The 18044-nt window shown below is 45.2% G+C and overlaps 4 protein-coding genes across 7 annotated transcripts in view; 1 reads left to right on the forward strand and 3 right to left on the reverse strand.

Annotated features, from left to right (window-relative positions):
* Positions 1-18044, forward strand: part of LOC311030208 (cytochrome c oxidase subunit 5B, mitochondrial-like) — a 115875-nt gene that overhangs the window by 87111 nt on the left and 10720 nt on the right. The window lies entirely within an intron of this gene.
* On the reverse strand, positions 754-5040 carry dusp11 (dual specificity phosphatase 11 (RNA/RNP complex 1-interacting)). Of its 2 annotated transcripts, XM_084034676.1 has the most exons (10): positions 4928-4994; positions 4712-4785; positions 4130-4205; positions 3904-4035; positions 3696-3819; positions 3108-3168; positions 2981-3027; positions 2825-2900; positions 2425-2556; positions 754-1880 (listed from the first exon to the last, which is right to left on the reverse strand). In XM_084034676.1, the coding sequence occupies exons 2-10, from the start codon at positions 4747-4749 to the stop codon at positions 1157-1159; spliced, it is 1410 nt and encodes a 469-aa protein (XP_083890802.1). In that variant the 5' UTR covers positions 4750-4785; positions 4928-4994; the 3' UTR covers positions 754-1156. The 2 variants fall into 2 exon arrangements, with proteins under 2 accessions (XP_083890802.1, XP_083890801.1); XM_084034675.1 differs by having other exon boundaries at positions 754-1877; positions 4712-5040.
* LOC311029595 (caspase-7-like) lies at positions 6845-8851 on the reverse strand. Its single transcript, XM_084034818.1, has 4 exons — positions 8653-8851; positions 8377-8540; positions 7949-8075; positions 6845-7639 (listed from the first exon to the last, which is right to left on the reverse strand). Exons 1-4 carry the CDS (start codon positions 8834-8836, stop codon positions 7341-7343), a joined length of 774 nt encoding a protein of 257 aa, XP_083890944.1. The 5' UTR covers positions 8837-8851; the 3' UTR covers positions 6845-7340.
* On the reverse strand, positions 10038-17890 carry LOC311030109 (transcription factor 7-like 1-B). 3 transcript variants are annotated; one of them, XM_084035676.1, is made up of 13 exons: positions 16817-17890; positions 16369-16565; positions 16213-16282; positions 15216-15355; positions 13229-13306; positions 12637-12754; positions 12487-12559; positions 12296-12370; positions 11825-11941; positions 11555-11717; positions 11290-11397; positions 11158-11206; positions 10038-10868 (listed from the first exon to the last, which is right to left on the reverse strand). In XM_084035676.1, the coding sequence occupies exons 2-13, from the start codon at positions 16531-16533 to the stop codon at positions 10315-10317; spliced, it is 1710 nt and encodes a 569-aa protein (XP_083891802.1). In that variant the 5' UTR covers positions 16534-16565; positions 16817-17890; the 3' UTR covers positions 10038-10314. The 3 variants fall into 3 exon arrangements, with proteins under 3 accessions (XP_083891802.1, XP_083891801.1, XP_083891800.1); XM_084035675.1 differs by having other exon boundaries at positions 16369-16641; XM_084035674.1 differs by having other exon boundaries at positions 16369-17890.

Raw genomic sequence — 18044 nt, forward strand, 5'->3', positions numbered from 1 at the left:
GAGTCACCACTAGATGGCAACCACAACTAATCATGCTCATAGGCCTGTGACAGGTCTCTGGCCTGAATGAAATCTGACCATCAGGCAGTGGTTATTTAATTATGAAAATAATAAAGATGATGGGTTTCTCTCTACAAATGTGAAACGATTTCAGAGCAAACCCTAACCCCCTAACCCTAACCCTAACCCTCAACACTTTGTCAAATTTTCGCTTCTTCTCGCACCGCTCATTCTGATTGGACGACGCTTCTTCGCTTATATCTCGGGAACCGTAAGTCCTAGAGACTTCAAACCACCATCCGTCAGACATAATTCGACCCTTCTGAACACGCAAGACTTCAGCCCATGTCTCTACGACCTTCCGTTCCGGAGATACACACACTTTGGACCAAAAAAGGGGCGTATCTCCGGACTGGAAGGGGGTGGAGCCTAAAAAAGCACACCAATCGAAAGCCCATGTCCGACTTACTATTCAAAAACTTTTGGTTTCAAGTCTCTAGCACCTTCCTATCAGAAGTTATTCACCAAAAGAGACACGATAGGGGGGTATATACCCTCCTTTATCCTATAACCTAACCCTGTGGACACAACACATGTTGTCGGGTCAAGGGAGCAGTTGCTAGCACGGTTAGATCATAGCTAATCAACATCAACTAATCGATTGATCCACTCATCCTTTCAGCACACCTGTATAGCTAAAGTAATTACTCCATCAACAGAAATTAATTACATGGAAGCATTTGATGTTTTTATAATTCAGACTTTAATATCTGTGATAAACAACAAAATGTACATTAGCAATGTCCGCCATTTTGTAGAACAAGCAACTCAGTCCGTCTATCGACCGATATAATACAAGTAATAAAAACAATAATCATTAGAAGCCATCCACAGAGCTGGTTAAAAACAGCTTACATATTGCAGCTGGTACATAAAATCCCTAATTAAACAGCGAAAAGCTCTGTGACGTACAGATAACGAAGGACAGAACGCACATTGAGCTGTTTTCAGTGGTCATGTTACCAATCCAAAGGAAAAGGGTGATTGTAGTTAGTTGTTGTGTGACAACACATAACTCTAGAACTCTGTATGGAAGCTGCTGTTATCAGATCAGTTGCTCTAAACCTAAAATCAGTCTGTTGATCGGCAGCAGACCTCAGTCATACGTCTTCACTCTGTGTGCGTGTGTTTGGGAGTAATCATGTCTCATCTTAGGACTGGCCCACTCGTCCTCAGGTCTGTCAGGGCCATTAGACTTGTTAGTCCAGCTTGGAGAGTAACGAGGGAGGGCAGGAGGACATCTCCTGTCCTCCCTCGTTCCTGCATCTTCCTGCAGGTGGGACGATGGTGGGTATCTGGTCCTCCTTTCCAGCTCTGGTGGAGGATGCCTGGACCTGCTGTCCACCCGTGGAGGATGCCTGGACCTGCTGTCCACCCGTGGAGGATATCTGGACCTGCTGTCCTCCTGTGGAGGATACCTGGACCTGCTGTCCTCCTGTGGAGGATACCTGGACCTGCTGTCCTCCTGAGGAGGATACCTGGACCTGCTGTCCTCCTGTGGAGGATACTTGGACCTGCTGTCCTCTTGTGGAGGATACCTGGACCTGCTGTCCTCCTGTGGAGGATACCTGGATCTGCTGTCCTCCTGTGGAGGATACTTGGACCTGCTGTCCTCCCGTGGAGGATACCTGGACCCGCTGTCCTCCCGTGGAGGATACCTGGATCTGGTCTCCTCTGAGCAGGGGTTTCTCCTCCACCCACTGTCAGGATGAGTCCATTGATACGAGGGGAGAGGAGCTCCCATGGGTGGAGACGGCAATGGACCGCGTGGATGGTGGTGCTGCGAGCGGTGGATTGCTCCTCTTGGAGGGAACGACCTGCTGAAGGACAGAAAGACCAGGATGATGGAACAGAGACAAAAGATGTCAAATTGTCTGTACGCTGCAAACATTACTCGTCCCGGAGCCGAGTTATTTAACCGACATTAAACCCCAATGTTTTCAGTGTTTAAAGAAGAAAAGGGAGAGACAGACAGAAGATGATATACAGAGAAAAGAGAGACAGACAGACAGAAGATGATATACAGAGAAAAGAGAGACAGACAGTTTATATACTTCTCAGATATAGCAGAGGAGAAGTATAAACTAGCATATAATGGCAATACTTTAGTACTTCAACAGTGTTCTTAAGTACAGTAATTGAGTAAATGTACTTGTTACATTCCACCACTGTTGTAATTTAAAATACTTTTCCAAGTCTAGTCAGTATATGTAATTTACACATATACTATCAATATAAAAAAGGTGCTAGAGATCATAAAAAGCATCAAAATTAACTTTGTTTATCATATTTTTTTTTATCTATCCATATTCTATCCATCTAGACCCCCTACAGAGGTCTGGGATAAGACCTGAATGTCTCTACCTGTGGTACCGGGAGTCACTGAAGGGAGGCCGTCTGTCCTCTCTGCTGTCAGAGTCCAACGAGGTGTAACTGGGCCGACGGGCAGCGAGGCCTCTCATTGGCTCCTGCTCAGCCTCATCCATCCCTTCGTTACTGTTGAAGACACACCAGGAAACTGGACATCACATTCAAGAGCAGCACAGTGTCCCCTAATGTGTCCCAGTCCAGCATCCTGAGCTGAGACAAGTATGTCCCCATTTCAAAGACTCCTTCAAAGTCAGCTCAGAAAGGATTCATGTTTCAAGAGCAGGAGGAAGACTTGAGGACAACGTTTTAAAGAATCTTACATCAAACATGGTGTCGTGTGAAACCCTGACCCCTAACCCAGCCAAGTATAAAAAGACAGCAGGATTATGATCACCTCCTCTTAGGTCCACGTTGTAGGTCCTCCACGTAGTTCTTTCTTTCTATAGAGTGCCCCCGTGACGAGTTGAACACTGAGAACCACAGAACATTTTAGATGCTTTACCGTCATCGGCCACACATTCAAATAAGAGACTAAGACATCAGGACTCACAGTCTAGAGCCTTTTTAGGATCCATCCCATCAACATCTATCAGGTACCTGCAGGTCACACACACACCTGTCAAACACAGCTCACAGCTACAGTTCAAACTACCGCTGAATGGTGGAGGCTCACACACCTGCAGATCAGGTAGCCGGTGCGATTCAGCCCGTGAGTACAGTGGACTCCGATCAGCTTATCTGGAGGACAAATCACAGACAGGTTTTAGTCGTTTCTCTTCTTTACTCTTCTAAATCACCCCTTCTACACTTACTGTGGGGTCTTCCTGCTTTCAGCAGCTTTCCCTCATCAACTTTTCACAGAACTTCATCTGGATTTATTATCATTTAGTGGGTTTCTGTCTCCCTGCTGCAGTACCACTCTCCACCTTAACGGGTACTGATGGGCTGATGGGGGCGCTGTTTTACAGAAACGTCTTATTAAACGCTGTTTAGCATATCTGGTTGTAAATATGAAGTTACCCATCAAACAAATCACAGTAACGCAAGTAAAGAGGACATCAGATTACTGCATACCATGTACATTTTTTATTTATACATTTTTCAGTTCTAATTAATAGGAAAACTCATTTTAAGTTCCATGTTCTCTTTCATGTCATCTATTATTCCACTGATTTTCCAAGCATTTTTGCTGGGGTGTCATTTAACCATTGGAATCCAGATATTTAGGCAGAACATCGTATCTAAACTCTTATGTCGTGTCTCACCATTGTCTGCGTTGTCTCGTATAAACCTGCGTACAACTTGTTTGAAGCTCAGGATCTTGTCGTCGCTGGGAACCTTGTGACCGGCGGTAAAAATCTTCACAACCAGCAGAGACTCTGGGACGTCCTGCACTCAGAAAAAGACACAGCACATTGTAGGTTCCATCCCTTTGCAGAGAAGAGAAGAGCCATCAGAACAGGTGTGTTTTACCTGCAGTTTGTAGTAGCGAGTGGTGAACGTCAGGTCAATGATCAAACCCAGCTCCTGATTTTCTCTGGTCACAGAGTCCAGCAGCTCCCACGGACCAAATGCATCACCACTAGGAAGCTTGCTGTTAAAAGACTTGAAGACACACACAGGAATATATCAGCAACAACAACAATGTGGATTCATCATCTCAAACACAACGTTAAAGGCGGTCGATTCATCTCCTGACCTGTTTGAGAGGCACTTTGAAGGCGATGAAACGAGTCCCGTCCAGTCGTTTCCCAACAGCTGTATAATCCAGCCACCTGTTATATATATATGTAATAAACAGCTGTTTAGTCATGGCTTGAATATCAGAATAAAAAAATGATATAGAATAACACCAGCATGGTCCTTTAACACGGGTTGAATATCAGAATAAATACAGTACAGGAGATACAAGCTTCTTCTAGAATATGATGCATTAAAAACATGCAACAAACACATTAATGCTGCAGGAATATTAATCCACAAACATCAGCATCAACATAAACACGTTAGTATTCTTGACTACATTTATATACTTTCATTTTCGTAAGGTTTTTACTGCAGTGAAGTTTGATCGCATTAAAATAGTGACGTGTTTATGTGTTTAGAAATAACACTGACCCTGTTGTTATACTAACTATGATTATATTGTTAGTTATCAGCTTTCTTAAAGATACTCAACGATCAACGCATCAATGGTGCCTCCAGCTCGATCTAAAACAGCAGATGAGTATTATTATTATTATTATTATGATGATGATGATGATGATGATGATGAACCCACCTGTCCGGGATGCCGGTTCTCGAGCCGTGTCCCGACATGTCCGACGATGAAAACAGTCCAGTCACCACGTGCAGCTGCAGACGGACAGTCAGCTCGTTAAAAGCCGATATTTATTCAATGTAACTGCTTTAACTCACCGACTAGAAACATAAAAGGTTCCTCTGATGACTTTAATAAACGCTCTCTGAATAAAAGCTGCCCGGTTACAATAATCACCAGCTTTGGAGAGAGACAACGAACCGAAACCTGCCGTCTGACGGCGACTGCTGTCGCGTGTGGATGACGTTGAAACGCAATCACGTGACAGAAGAAAAGTGTCTTCCTGTGGCCGTGGAGGGTTTTTTTTTTTGTTTTTTTCTGCTATTTTGTCTTCTCTTTTTTTGTTGTTGTAATTTTTCGTCTTTTTTTCTTTATATTTGTACTATTTTATTAATATTACTATTATTTATCAATTAAAACAGATGTGACCATTAGTTGTACATTACTTTGTACTCGTGTACACTATTTAGTTCACAGTGTTGGGAGTAACGCGTTACAAAAGTAATGCATTACTGTAATGCATTACGTTTTGCTGTAACGCGGTAATGTAAGGCATTACAAAAAAAAAACTGGTAATGTTTTACTCGGGACAAATCTCAGTAACGCGCGTTACAATGCATTTTAAACCCGAAATCAATTGACTCTACATTCGCGATCGCGAGATTGGCATACGCTCCACTTTTGGAAAAGTGTGAAAGCCGGTCCGTGTAACTCTACACTATGTTAATTAAGCTGTTGTTAGCAGGCTCCATGAGCTGGACACCGACTCACGGAGCGGCTCCCGGTCGGTCAGAGCGCAGCCGACCCAGCACACCGCGGATCAACAGCTGAGGGGCGGCGGCTCCGGTTCTCCCCGTCGGTTTTGAACCGCTTTTATGTCCGCGTCATAACGCTTCTGGTGCGAGTTTAAAACAGTAGGTTTATTTCAAAACGCGAGCGTCAGACGCTGTCAGAGCGTTAATGAACAGTGTTTTAGAGCTCCCCTAAATGTCTCAGGTAGGCTTTCAGGTAATTTCACAGCATACAGCGCCTTCAAGGTCATTAAAAAAGACGAACGGCAAATCTGGAATGAAAAATGGCACTGTTATTTCATCCCCGAATCCCATTCATGAACACAATATCTAATATCAGTTAACGAGTCGTTTTCCGTTTCTCGTTTTCCGTTTTTTAAACGAATAACGGGATACGAGTCATTTTCCGTTTTTCGTTCTTTTATTTTGAAGCGAAAAACATCACATCCTGCTGTGTAATGAGCTGCATTGAACACAAGAAGAACACAAGAAGATCTATTGAGAACAAAAAATCCATATTTCCTTTTATTTTGGCGTAAAGTAATGCAAAAGTAGTGTAATGCCTTACAATTCAAAGACAGTAATATTGTAATAAATAATACATTACGCTTTTGAAGTAACTTGCCCAACACTGTTAGTTCATAGTGTTCACTATACACTATATAGTGAACATCAGCTGCAGGATGATGTCATCAAACCTGTTGACCAATGAAACGTCTCTAAACGTGTGCCGTACTGTTCAACAGAGCAAAGTTCATTACAGCCACAAGGAATGTGAGACAGGCGAACGTAGGCTACCTGACAGATTTGTGAGACAGGTGAACGTACCTCACAGACATGTGAGACAGGTGAAAATACCTGACAGACATGTGAGACAGGTGAAAATACCTGACAGATTTGTGAGACAGGTGAACGTACCTCACAGACATGTGAGACAGGTGAAAATACCTGACAGACATGTGAGACAGGTGAAAATACCTGACAGATTTGTGAGACAGGTGAACGTACCTCACAGACATGTGAGACAGGTGAACGTACCTCACAGACATGTGAGACAGGTGAAAATACCTGACAGATTTGTGAGACAGGTGAATGTACCTCACAGACATGTGACTGAAAACAGAACTGAAACAGGTGACGGTGACACACCTTTAGCTGCTGCAGTCAGATAAGATAAGCCTTCCCATGATCCTTTGCAGTATTTCAGCAGCAAATACAATAAAACTAATTATCAGTCGAAAACTAAAGCAGCAGACTTTCTTTCTGCAGTTCATCTTGAAGTGAAGACAAGAGGAAGTTAGGATGGGATGATAAAACTTTATTAGTTAATAAACACAGAGACACATAATACATATATATATAAATATACTATAATATTTATTTAAATATATTCCACATAGAAACAGCAGACATCTCCTTCCAACCAGCTGAGCTGTCATCATCAGCCTACCTGATGGAAGGAGTCAGTGTGAAGGACCAGGACTCTGAACGTGTCTTCAGTGTGGACGAACGTGTCTTCAGTGTGGACACGTCTTCAGTGAGGACACGTCTTCAGTGTGGACAAACGCGTCTTCAGTGTGGACGAATGTGTCTTCAGTGTGGACGAATGTGTCTTCAGTGTGGACGAACGTGTCTTCAGTGTGGACGAACGTGTCTTCAGTGTGGACAAACGTGTCTTCAGTGTGGACAAACGCGTCTTCAGTGTGGACACGTCTTCAGTGTGGATGAATGCGTCTTCAGTGTGGTCGAACTTGTCTTCAGTGTGCACGAATGCGTCTTCAGTGTGGACGAACGTATCTTCAGTGTGGACATGTCGTCAGTGGCGACCAGCGAGGTGTTGAGGAGAGCTTCGCCTCCACGGCGTCTCTCCCCGCCTCAGCAAACGGGAACACGTCTCTGGTGAGGCGGGTCAGGAGGCACGGCATCTCTTTCTTCCCGGCCAGAGCGCCCCCTTTGGCCTGGAAGGTGTAGGCCACGCGGTGGGCCAGGCGGGTCATCAGGCGGGTCAGCTCCAGGTTCCGGTTGTCTCCGTCTTGTAACAACGAGCAGAAGGTCTGCAGGAAGACGGATCCTAGAGGGTGCATGAAGGCTCCGTAACCTGAGGACAGGAACAACATGAGGACCGTGTGAGACAACATGTCCTTCTGGTTCTGACTGAAGACAGAAGCTAGCCGTCTTCCTGTTAGTCGGGTCACATGATCACACAGGGAGTTAAAGTATTGATCTCAGCTGAATGGTTATCAGTTTAACTATAGAGACCTGGTCCACTGTAGACCTGGTCTGAGGTTACCTGCGATAGTGGCAAACATTACAGCTGGTATACTTGAGTCCTGCTCTGAAGTCTGGTCTACTAGAGTCCTGGTCTACTAGAGTCCTGGTCTGAGGTTCTGTATTAGCGGGTCCTTACCTGCAACAGTGGCAAACATCACAGCTGTATCTAACGGAACAAACAGATGTTGTGAGAAGCTGCTCTCTCTGGGGTCTCCAGCTGAATCGACCTCCACACCATCATCCAGACCTGATCCTCGACATGCCTGCAGAGCCCACAAGCAGACCCCAGTAAGACCACAACCAGTGCCAGTGCCGGTGCTTAAACTGGCATTAGTTCTTCTTGTTTCAACAGCCAAAGAAAAGGCTGTGTAACAGGAAAACTGGTGGCGGAGTGGCACCACTTTGCTGGTCTACAGCCGAGAACCACTTAAGTCAGGGTCTGGGGGAGGGATCATCACGACCACCCAAACCATTGTTTCCCTCTTTCCACCAACGCAAACGTGTGACCCCACCATCTTCTTCTCGGTCATGATTTTACGTTTTGGCGACAGGAAACACTCGTACCTGTATGAGGAACACTTTGGCCTTCGTCTCCATGTATTCACTGTCAAAATATGAGAAGACGCGGGACAGTTGGACCGGTTTCCCATCAGCCCCGAACACACAGCCCTCGTCCCCATGAGATGAGAGGACAGCCAGGAAACAGTCCTTGACGGGCCGGCGGCTCTCTGCAGCACAGAGAGAGAGAGACAGACAGTCAGACTCTGACTTCACTGACCAAGGAAAGCTTCTCACTGACCAATGGAAGCTCTTCTGGATCCGTCTCTCCAGGAGTGTTACCTGTCAGGAACAGCTCATAGATCTGGTCACTGGTTGGGTCTGTGTGGAGATCCACCTTGAAGCCCAGCTTGCTGAGGGTGCGGTGGAGTCTCTTGGCATCCCTGGCGGCTCCAGGTCTCCTTCCCAGACTCACCCCGTAGTCAAACTGAGACACAGACACCAGCACTGCCTTGTTACACGCCATCAGTCCTCTTCTACCGTCTCCCGTCTGTCTCCGCTCTACAGTCACACATGTCTGACCATATATGTGCTTCCCTCTTCAGGCTGTTTCAGGAAGACCTGCCTCATAGTGTTATGTAACTTCTTATGTAACTTCGTCTTCCTCAGGTGTGCTTCTGTCAGGTGACTTGATGCTGGTCAGCTGGCCATTAAAACAGGGTTTCCTGTTGGACGTTGATTTCAGAGAAAAGAAGGAACCACTGAGGTCCAATAAGTAACGGTTATATAACCTTTAATCAGGTCACCTGTCCAACATTGAGAGTAGAGTCAGTGGTGACTTCAGGAGCTTAAAGTAAATCATCAATCTTTATTGATCATTTTATCATTATTATATTATCTCCTGGACGCTTATATCACCTTTAATGTTCACCTTTCTATTTTATAGGTGAAGGTTTAGAGGTTCAGTAGTCTAGTTATTGTGTTTTAATAGTTTGGTTTAATTTAGTTAAGGTTAATTTAATGTTTTTTTTTAAACTTTTAAAATTTTAATTTAGTTTAGTATCAGTGACAGTGACAGTTATAGACCAGTGGACATGTTTTATATGTTAAAGTCTGTCTCAACGTGAAGGATTTAGCAGGACGCCCAGACACCTGTCCACGGGGGCTTAGAGGACATCTGGGGACAGCAGACACAGAGGACGAGCATGAACAACCAGAAGAGTCCAGCAACCTTCAGTCTTCTACTAGCTGGACTCACCACCTCAGTCCAAAGTGAGCATGTCCACAGAAACACCGGCTGGACAGTAACAGACACAATTAAAATCACAACTACTGAGGTGTTGTTCTCTGCTTTGTCCACTAGAGGACACTATGGCGTCACATATAATCCATAGTAGATCACATATACGGTAGATGACTATTCAGGGTCTTAAAGACAGACAGGAAGGTCACAGCATGGACACTGATGTACATTAACCCTGGTAACCTTTGTTAAATCAATATTAGATTAGAGAATTGTTTCATTTAATAATTCCTGGTCAACATTAAAGTTTCCATTTTTTTAATTTCAAACATAGTTTTGTCTGATAAATTGAATCCTAAATTTAAAACATTTATTTTACTTGAATGTATCAGTAGGTCATTAACACTCGACGATGTAATCCGTCCCTCGTCTTCGCTGTCAGAGCTCCTCGTCTCGGACCTTCATTATTAAACAGCAACAACTCTTCAGAACCCAGTGAACGTTTATTAACACCAGAAAACAGATTAACACTTGTGACTTGGGTGAGAAAACAAAGCCCACACCTCGTTATCAATTACAAGTTGATTGATAGAAAACCAATAGAAAAAGTGACAGTTTGAAAAAAAAAAAAAAGTGTTTTAAGTTCGATAAGTCAAATATTGACCGTTATTTGTCCTTTTCATACTAAAATAAACGTTATGCATCTATAAAATCTTTAAAAAACAAAGCTTATTTACAGCAGGAAAAGGAGTTTTATTTGCTCACAGCTGATTGGTTTTTCTGACCGAGAACAAGGCACCGTGGGAGCTGGCTGCTGATTGGTGGGTGGAGGTAGTAGGTGGGACGAGGAAGGAGGATGGAGGAGGTGAACACCTGGAAGCAGCCATGTGTGGTGAGGAGATGGGGGTGTCGCAGGAGGACGTCGGCGTGGAGGGTCCTGACGTGGAAGGGCCCGGCATGGACGTTCCAGGCCTCATGGCATGGTGGGTCATAGAGATGGTGGTCCGTGCAGGTCTGGTGGTGAGGGCCAGCGGCTGCAGCTGCTCGCCATACGGCGGCGTGCATCTGCTGAAGGAGGAGTGAGCGTGCTCGGTGTGTGTCGGGGCTGGAGCGGCCGGTGAGGCTAGGGCGGACGTTGGCGTCGCTGGGGAATCCAGCGAGGAGGCGGGGCTAGCCTGGGACAGGTGTGTGTGAGTCAGGTGGGAACGGGGGTGTGAGTGTGCCGTCTGTGTGAGCAGAGTGTGTGTGTGAGGCATCTCGTCCGGTGGGACACAAGGTCTCTTCAGCTGCTGGGGGGGGGCGTCCTCCTCAGCATCTGGACAACAAACACACAAACCCTCATCAGGACGATCTCCCGCATATATACTGTCAGGAAGAAGTGGATGTCATCATGGTCACATCCCATTGACTACCATCAATATCAATATCAATATCTATGTATTTATATACACAATATAGTATCGTATAATATCCTACTAGACAAGTAATCCAACTCTTTGTGTGTAGAACTATATATAATAAATAACAAAATAATACGTATATATTAAATACATATGTACTTTTTTTTTATTTGTGTATCATGATTAACAGCAGCATCATCTTACCTTCTAACTGAGTCTCACTCTTGGCTCTCTTCCTCTTCTTCTTTTTACCCTGCACACAATCAAACAAACATCATGTGACCTCAGCCGTCATGGCGGTGACATCACCACGCAGGGGTCGCCCGCTGTACTCACATAGTTGTCTCTGGCTGACCATCCCGGGTACAGTTTGGAGTGGAGCAGTCTCTCTTTGCGGGCCAGCTCATAGTATCGACCTTGCTCCTCTTTGGACAGAGAATGCCACTGTTGACAGGAAACATCAGTGAACCTGGGTCTGGACCAGGACACAGCTCAGTTCAGGTGGAATGAGGACAGGGTCCCCTCAGACCACAGTTTGCATATTATACCCTGTAAACTCCAGAATATCATTTCAAATCCTTCTCTCCATGTTTGGACTCACCCTCTGACCCAGGATCTGGTTGATGGTGGCGCTCTCTTTGACCTTGCACTGAGACACCACCTGAGGTCTCTCCTCTCTCATGTACAACATGAAGGCGTTCAGGGGCTTCTTGATGTGAGGCTTCTTCTCTTCTTTGCGCTGCTGGACGTCAGCTGTCGACCTGCTACATGTTACCATGGCGATGATGGAGACAGACACAGAGACACAAGTCCATCACAATGTTCATCCAGAGTTAACATATGTCCTTAAAAAGCAGGTATGTCGTCATACTCAGGCTGGCTGCAGCTTCTAGCCTCATGCTTCAGGGGTGGGGGGGGGACAGCTGTGTGAGGGACGGAGGACGGGTTTGTGGACAACATCCGGGGAGAGAAGTTACCGGACACCAGGCTGACAAACAAGCACACATCACATGTCAGTTAAATATCTGTGACTATATGAACACAATAATAACAATAATGAGAAGAATAATTAACTGTGTAGCGCCGATGACATCATTGATGACAACACTGAAAACACATTTTTTTAAATCGACGCACGTTGTATTTTTGCATCAAATAAACATCAAGTAAAGGGTTCAAGAAGACACAAAAAACGACTTTCACGGCGCAGCAGAGCCTCCGCCCACTTCTGTCAGGTGACTGCTGGCGTATAGACTTAGACAGAGGACAGACAGACGACAGAGGACTGAGTGGCGGCGGCAGCGCTCGCAGGACGAAGCAGTGAGGTTTAAACACCAGTTACCTGGACATGGAGGCGTTCATCGCCAGAGCAGCAGGTGAGAAACCTCCATGGAGGGGATACATCGTCTGTCCCTGTCTACAGGAGGACAAAGACAGACACATGTGATGGACATGAAGACATTCAGTGTATAGACATTGACAGAGTGAAGGACGGTGTCTGTCCCCATCTAAATGAAGACATGTTGTACTCACAGCCAGCCTAGAGGGTGGGGTATCTGAGCCATCCCTCCAGGAGAGACGGGGTAGCAGGGTGTCCTCGACATACCTGCTCAGGTGACATTACATTCATCAGTGTGGACATGTCCTATAGTTCAGGTGTTCCTGGTGTGGGCGGAGACTCACCTGTGTCAGGAGAGAAGCCAGGTGAGGCCCTCTGAGGGGAGAAGGTCTCTGGACTGTAGGACAGCAGAGGGTGGAGTTGGCTCATGTGAGGATGCTGAACCACTGGGACACTGTTGGACTGGAGACACAGAGGACAGGGGGTTACAGAAGACACAATGGTGTCATCCGTCCACCAGGTGGCAGTATGTCTTTAGTCTTAATAGGGGTGTGTCACTTTATTGACATAATTTAGTAGAACAAAACTAACTAAATAAACAACATCAAGTGTTGAATGTCTAACATGTTTATAAAAACACACATATAATAACACTTGTGACAACCAGTATTTCATTCATATTCATATAATGTCCAAGTATTACTGTTGGTGGAGTACATGCTGTCCATCAGAGACACGGAGGACAAATGAAAGTCAGGTATCTCACAAGACGAACATAACTGAACCAAGATGTACACTTAACACTTCACACAATGTTTGACATATTTAAACTGAGCCTAACGAGGGGAGATTAACATGAACTTATATCATTATAGTGTCTTATTTCATCAACTGTTACTGTGACTTTGTCTCCTGGTTCACAGTCTTGAGTCTCACCAGGCGTGTCTGAGCAGCAGACTCTGTAATCGATGGTCTTCCTGGGACATCAAGCAGAGGCCACTGAAATGGCAGAAACTGTGGACACAGAGACAGAGACGGAGACAGACATCCAGCTGTAAGACTTGTTTCATGAAACAACAATCATCATTCATGCATGAAGAGGCACGATGTTTACTCTCAACTGGTACAGAGTACATCAGAATACACAGTACTGGCTTAATGAACATACATCTATACACAATAACCACAGAGACGTCATCCTCCATCTATAACCAGAGACGTCATCCTCCGTCTATAACCACAGAGACACCATCCTTCATCTATAACCACAGAGACGTCATCCTCCGTCTATAACCACAGAGACATCATCCTCCGTCTATAACCACAGAGACACCATCCTTCATCTATAACCACAGAGACATTATCCTTTGTCTATACCCACAGAGACGTCATACTCCGTCTATAACCACAGAGTATTATCCTCCGTCTATAACCACAGAGACACCATCCTTCATCTATAACCAGAGACACCATCCTCCGTCTATAACCACAGAGACGCCATCCTCCGTCTATAACCACAGAGACGCCATCCTCCGTCTATAACAGCAGAGACACCATCCTCCGTCTATAACCACAGAGACGCCATCCTCGGTCTATAACCACAGAGACACCATCCTCCATCTATAATCAGAGACATCATCCTCCGTCTATAACCACAGAGACATCATCCTTCTTCTATAACCACAGAGACACCATCCTCCGTCTATAACCAAAGAGACACCATCCTTCATCTATAACCACAGAGACGTCATCCTCCGTCTATAACCACAGAGACACCATCCTTCATCTATAACCACAGAGACATTATCCTACGTCTATAACCACAGAGACATCATCCTTTGTCTATAACCACAGAGACATCATCCTCCATCTATAACCACAGACACACCATCCTCCGTTTATAACCACAGAGACGTCATCCTTTGTCTATAACCACAGAGACATCATCCTCCGTCTATAACCACAGAGACATCATCCTCCGTCTATAACCACAGAGACATTATCCTCCGTCTATAACCACAGAGACATCATCCTTTGTCTATAACCACAGAGACACCATCCTCCGTCTATAACCACAGAGACGTCATCCTTCATCTATAACCACAGACACACCATCCTCCGTCTATAACCACAGAGACATTATCCTCGGTCTATAACCACAGAGACATCATCCTTTGTCTATAACCACAGAGACATCATCCTCCGTCTATAACCACAGAGACGTCATCCTTTGTCTATAACCACAGAGACATTATCCTCGGTCTATAACCACAGAGACATCATCCTTTGTCTATAACCACAGAGACATCATCCTCCGTCTATAACCACAGAGACATTATCCTCCGTCTATAACCACGGAGACATCATCCTTTGTCTATAACCACAGAGACATCATCCTCCGTCTATGACCAGAGACGTCATCCTCTGTCTATAACCAGATTATTTCAAAAAAGTTTATTTTCAGGCCCCGAAAATGCTGGATCCGTATGGACAGCCGGCAAAACGCCCACAAAAAAATGTTTTCCGTGTGGACGGCCTCTAACAGTAGTTCCGTAATTAATTTGCACGCCAGTTTTATTTATTTTTATACCGTATATTCTCCGTGTAAATCCACGCACCGAACCGTGACCCCCGTACCGTTTCAGTTCAATACGAATGTATCGTTACACCCCTATTGACAAATAAATTAAATTAAAACTAAATTAATGAATATCTTTGCAGCTTTGCAAGCCAGACTCTGCATGAAAATAATTTGAAGTTGTGTTGACCGACAGTCATAAACCTGAATATATTCATCACCAGCAGCAGATCCTCCCACTGGAGGAGATCCAGGGCTGCAAGCGTACACATCAGGTTTCACAATAAATAATAAATAATACTTGGGACACTGAGGTTATTAATCAAACATATAAATCCAACTCACCGTCCTGGTGTTTGGGGGCAGGGCTGCGTTAGCAAGGTAGGGAGTACAGAGGTTCCCCAGGTCTGGGATCATGAAGAAGGGGTATCCAACGTAGGGGGATGGCTGGAACAGACCCCCATCCTGCTGCTGCCTCCTTAGGACTGAGGACCAAGTTCAAGACCATCAACACAAAGACCAGCAGAGTCCTGCTCAGCTCGGTGTGTGCTTCATGCTAATTAGCGATGGATACCGTTAGCCTCATATGTTGCTTGGTGCTGGCTAGCTTGTGGTTAGCATGCTGTTACCTGGTGACAGTGTAGACTAAAGTGTTATTCTGTTCCAAATATTGGAGGCTTTTATTCAAATTCCAAGAAACCCTAAAACCGAGCTACCAATAATAATATATATAATAATATACTGAAGCGTAACACCTGTACGTCTTGTATCTCCACATTCTTGTCAATCAACAGCACTACTGATTTATAAGAAGCTGCCCAGAGACTACAGATCCAGAGACTACAGATCGAAAGACTACAAATGGAAACAAGCTCATCAGCTAACTCTGGTGCATTTAGATGGAGGTAGAATAATGTGCACTGGCCCTGGTAAATAAAGAGAAGAAGAAGAAGAAGAAGAAGAAGAAGAAGAAGAAGAAGAAGAAGAAGAAGAAGAAGAAGAAGAACCACCCCTAAGCCTACAATCAATTCTACAAGTTATATTCTACTTGAATTAACTATGAACTCTATCTTGCAGTTATCCAGCTTAAGTAACGCTAACAAAGGCAATCAAATCTACGCTGTCACACAACGCTGGTTATTAACTCTAAAGTCAACCAGGGTTTCCCTTTCCAGATGTATATATATATATATATATAAAAATATATATAAAATATCTATCTCATCACATTGTCTTACTTGACATATAATGTAAAGGACTTGTACAGTGAAGTCATGAGAGACATGATTGAGACACAGAACTTGACGAGGACTCCCTCAGAAAGTTAAAGTAGGTCCCGAACCTTCCTGAAACAGATGACTCTGTCTGACCCTGCTCTCCAGATCCCGGGCGGTCCTGATGCATCGGTCTGCCTGCACACAAACAACCAAACGAATGTAAACAAAGCCAGACCCGCACTGTGGCCGTTAATGGGAAAACTAAGTCTCAGTGGACTCACCTCTGAGTCTGAGCTGGACTCGGACTCGTTGACCAAAGAGGACTTGACGTCGTCCAGGTCCCGTTCAGAGGACACATTCCTCTTCTCCTCCTGCTCCCCTTCGTCTTTGAAAGCGATTAGTTCGTCGTTGGCTCCCAGGTCGTCCCCCCCGGGTAGCTGCGGCATGTCTGCACGTTAGCCGCAGCAGCTAGCATGAGCTAACGGAGAGTTACAGCGAGTTGATGGCGAACTTCATCAGCAAAACCGAGAACAAGCAGGAAAACCCGAGACCACCTGTAAGAACAGAGTTAGCTAGAGTTCGCTGCTAGCCTTAGCAGCTAGCGTTAGCTGCGGGCTACCCGCACCACGCAGAGTTCACGTTAAAGTGAGCGACTGTTGTGTCCGTTTGTGCGTTAACAAAACACAACACAAACTAGCTAACATACGAGCTAACGGGCTAGCTAGGTACCTGCTGCGTTCACCGACGCGTCAGTTGTTGAATTCCTGAGGAGTGAAGTCCTGTTGGGGCTGCTGGCCCAGCTAGAGTCCCGGACCAGCAAACGGCCTCCAAATGGTAGAAAAAGTGGAATCAAAACCAGTCATAACCGACCCAGGACTGCGGACGTCATGGACCCGGCGGCGGAAAAGTTTACCATGTCTTCAGTTCCTCCAGCGGGAAAGTCGAGGTCCGGTGTGATTTAATTCCCACATCGTTCCTCCGGTGTGAACGCGCATCATTACCGGGTTAAGGCCGTCGTTTCCGCGTCGGAACACTCTTTGTTGATTCAAGAGGTTTTGTGGGTTCTTGTTGACTCGGGCTGGTCGGTCCCACTCAGGAGGACCAGAAGGGATAAACAGAGGGCTAGACTGGAATCCGTACAGACCCGGGATCAGTTGAACAAAGCGCGCGCATGACGTTCACAATCACGAGCAGGCAGCTGGACTAATCCTGGACCAGGAACAACAGGTTGATCCCGTATCTTTCAGAGGAGGCACAAAGAGGAGCCAGGGAGGAGTTTAGAGGGACAAGGAGAACCGTTTCACCACTAATGGAGTAGAACCGAACAGGGATTAATGTGGTCCTTAGTAGAGACATTACAGTGTGTACTGATCAGTGAGAGACATGAATAATACTACACCAAGGAACTAAAGCAAAAATAAGACGATACATGAGATTATTGCACAAGAAGAAAAGTTCCACTTTTCTTAAAAATGTAAAACATCAAATAAATAATCAAAAGCAAAATAACTCATTAAGGATCATATACACAGATCAGCCATAACATTATGACCACAGACCGGTCAGGGCCCCATGCTGGTGTAGTGGTGTGGTGTAATAGTGTGGTGGTGTTGTGGTGTAGTAGTGTTGTGGTGTAGTCGTGTAGTGGTGTAGTAGTGTTATAGTCTCGTGGTGTAGTGGTATAGTGTAGTGGATTGGCAGTGTAGTAGTGTGGTGGTGTGGCGGTGTAGTGGTGTAGTGGTGTGACGGTGTAGTAGTGTCGTGGTGTGACTGTAGTAGTGTAGTGGTGTAGTAGTGTAATAGTGTGATGGTGTAGTGATGTAGTAGTGTAGTGGTGTGACGGTGTAGTGTTGTGGTGTAGTAGTGTAGTGGTGTTGCAGTGTAGTGGTGTGGTGGTGTAGTGGTGTAGTACTGTAGTGGTGTAGTCGTGTTGCGGTGTAGTGGTGTTGCGGTGTTG

Source organism: Eutrigla gurnardus, assembly GCF_963514095.1.
Source record: "Eutrigla gurnardus genome assembly, chromosome: 19".
NCBI lineage: Eukaryota > Metazoa > Chordata > Actinopteri > Perciformes > Triglidae > Eutrigla > Eutrigla gurnardus.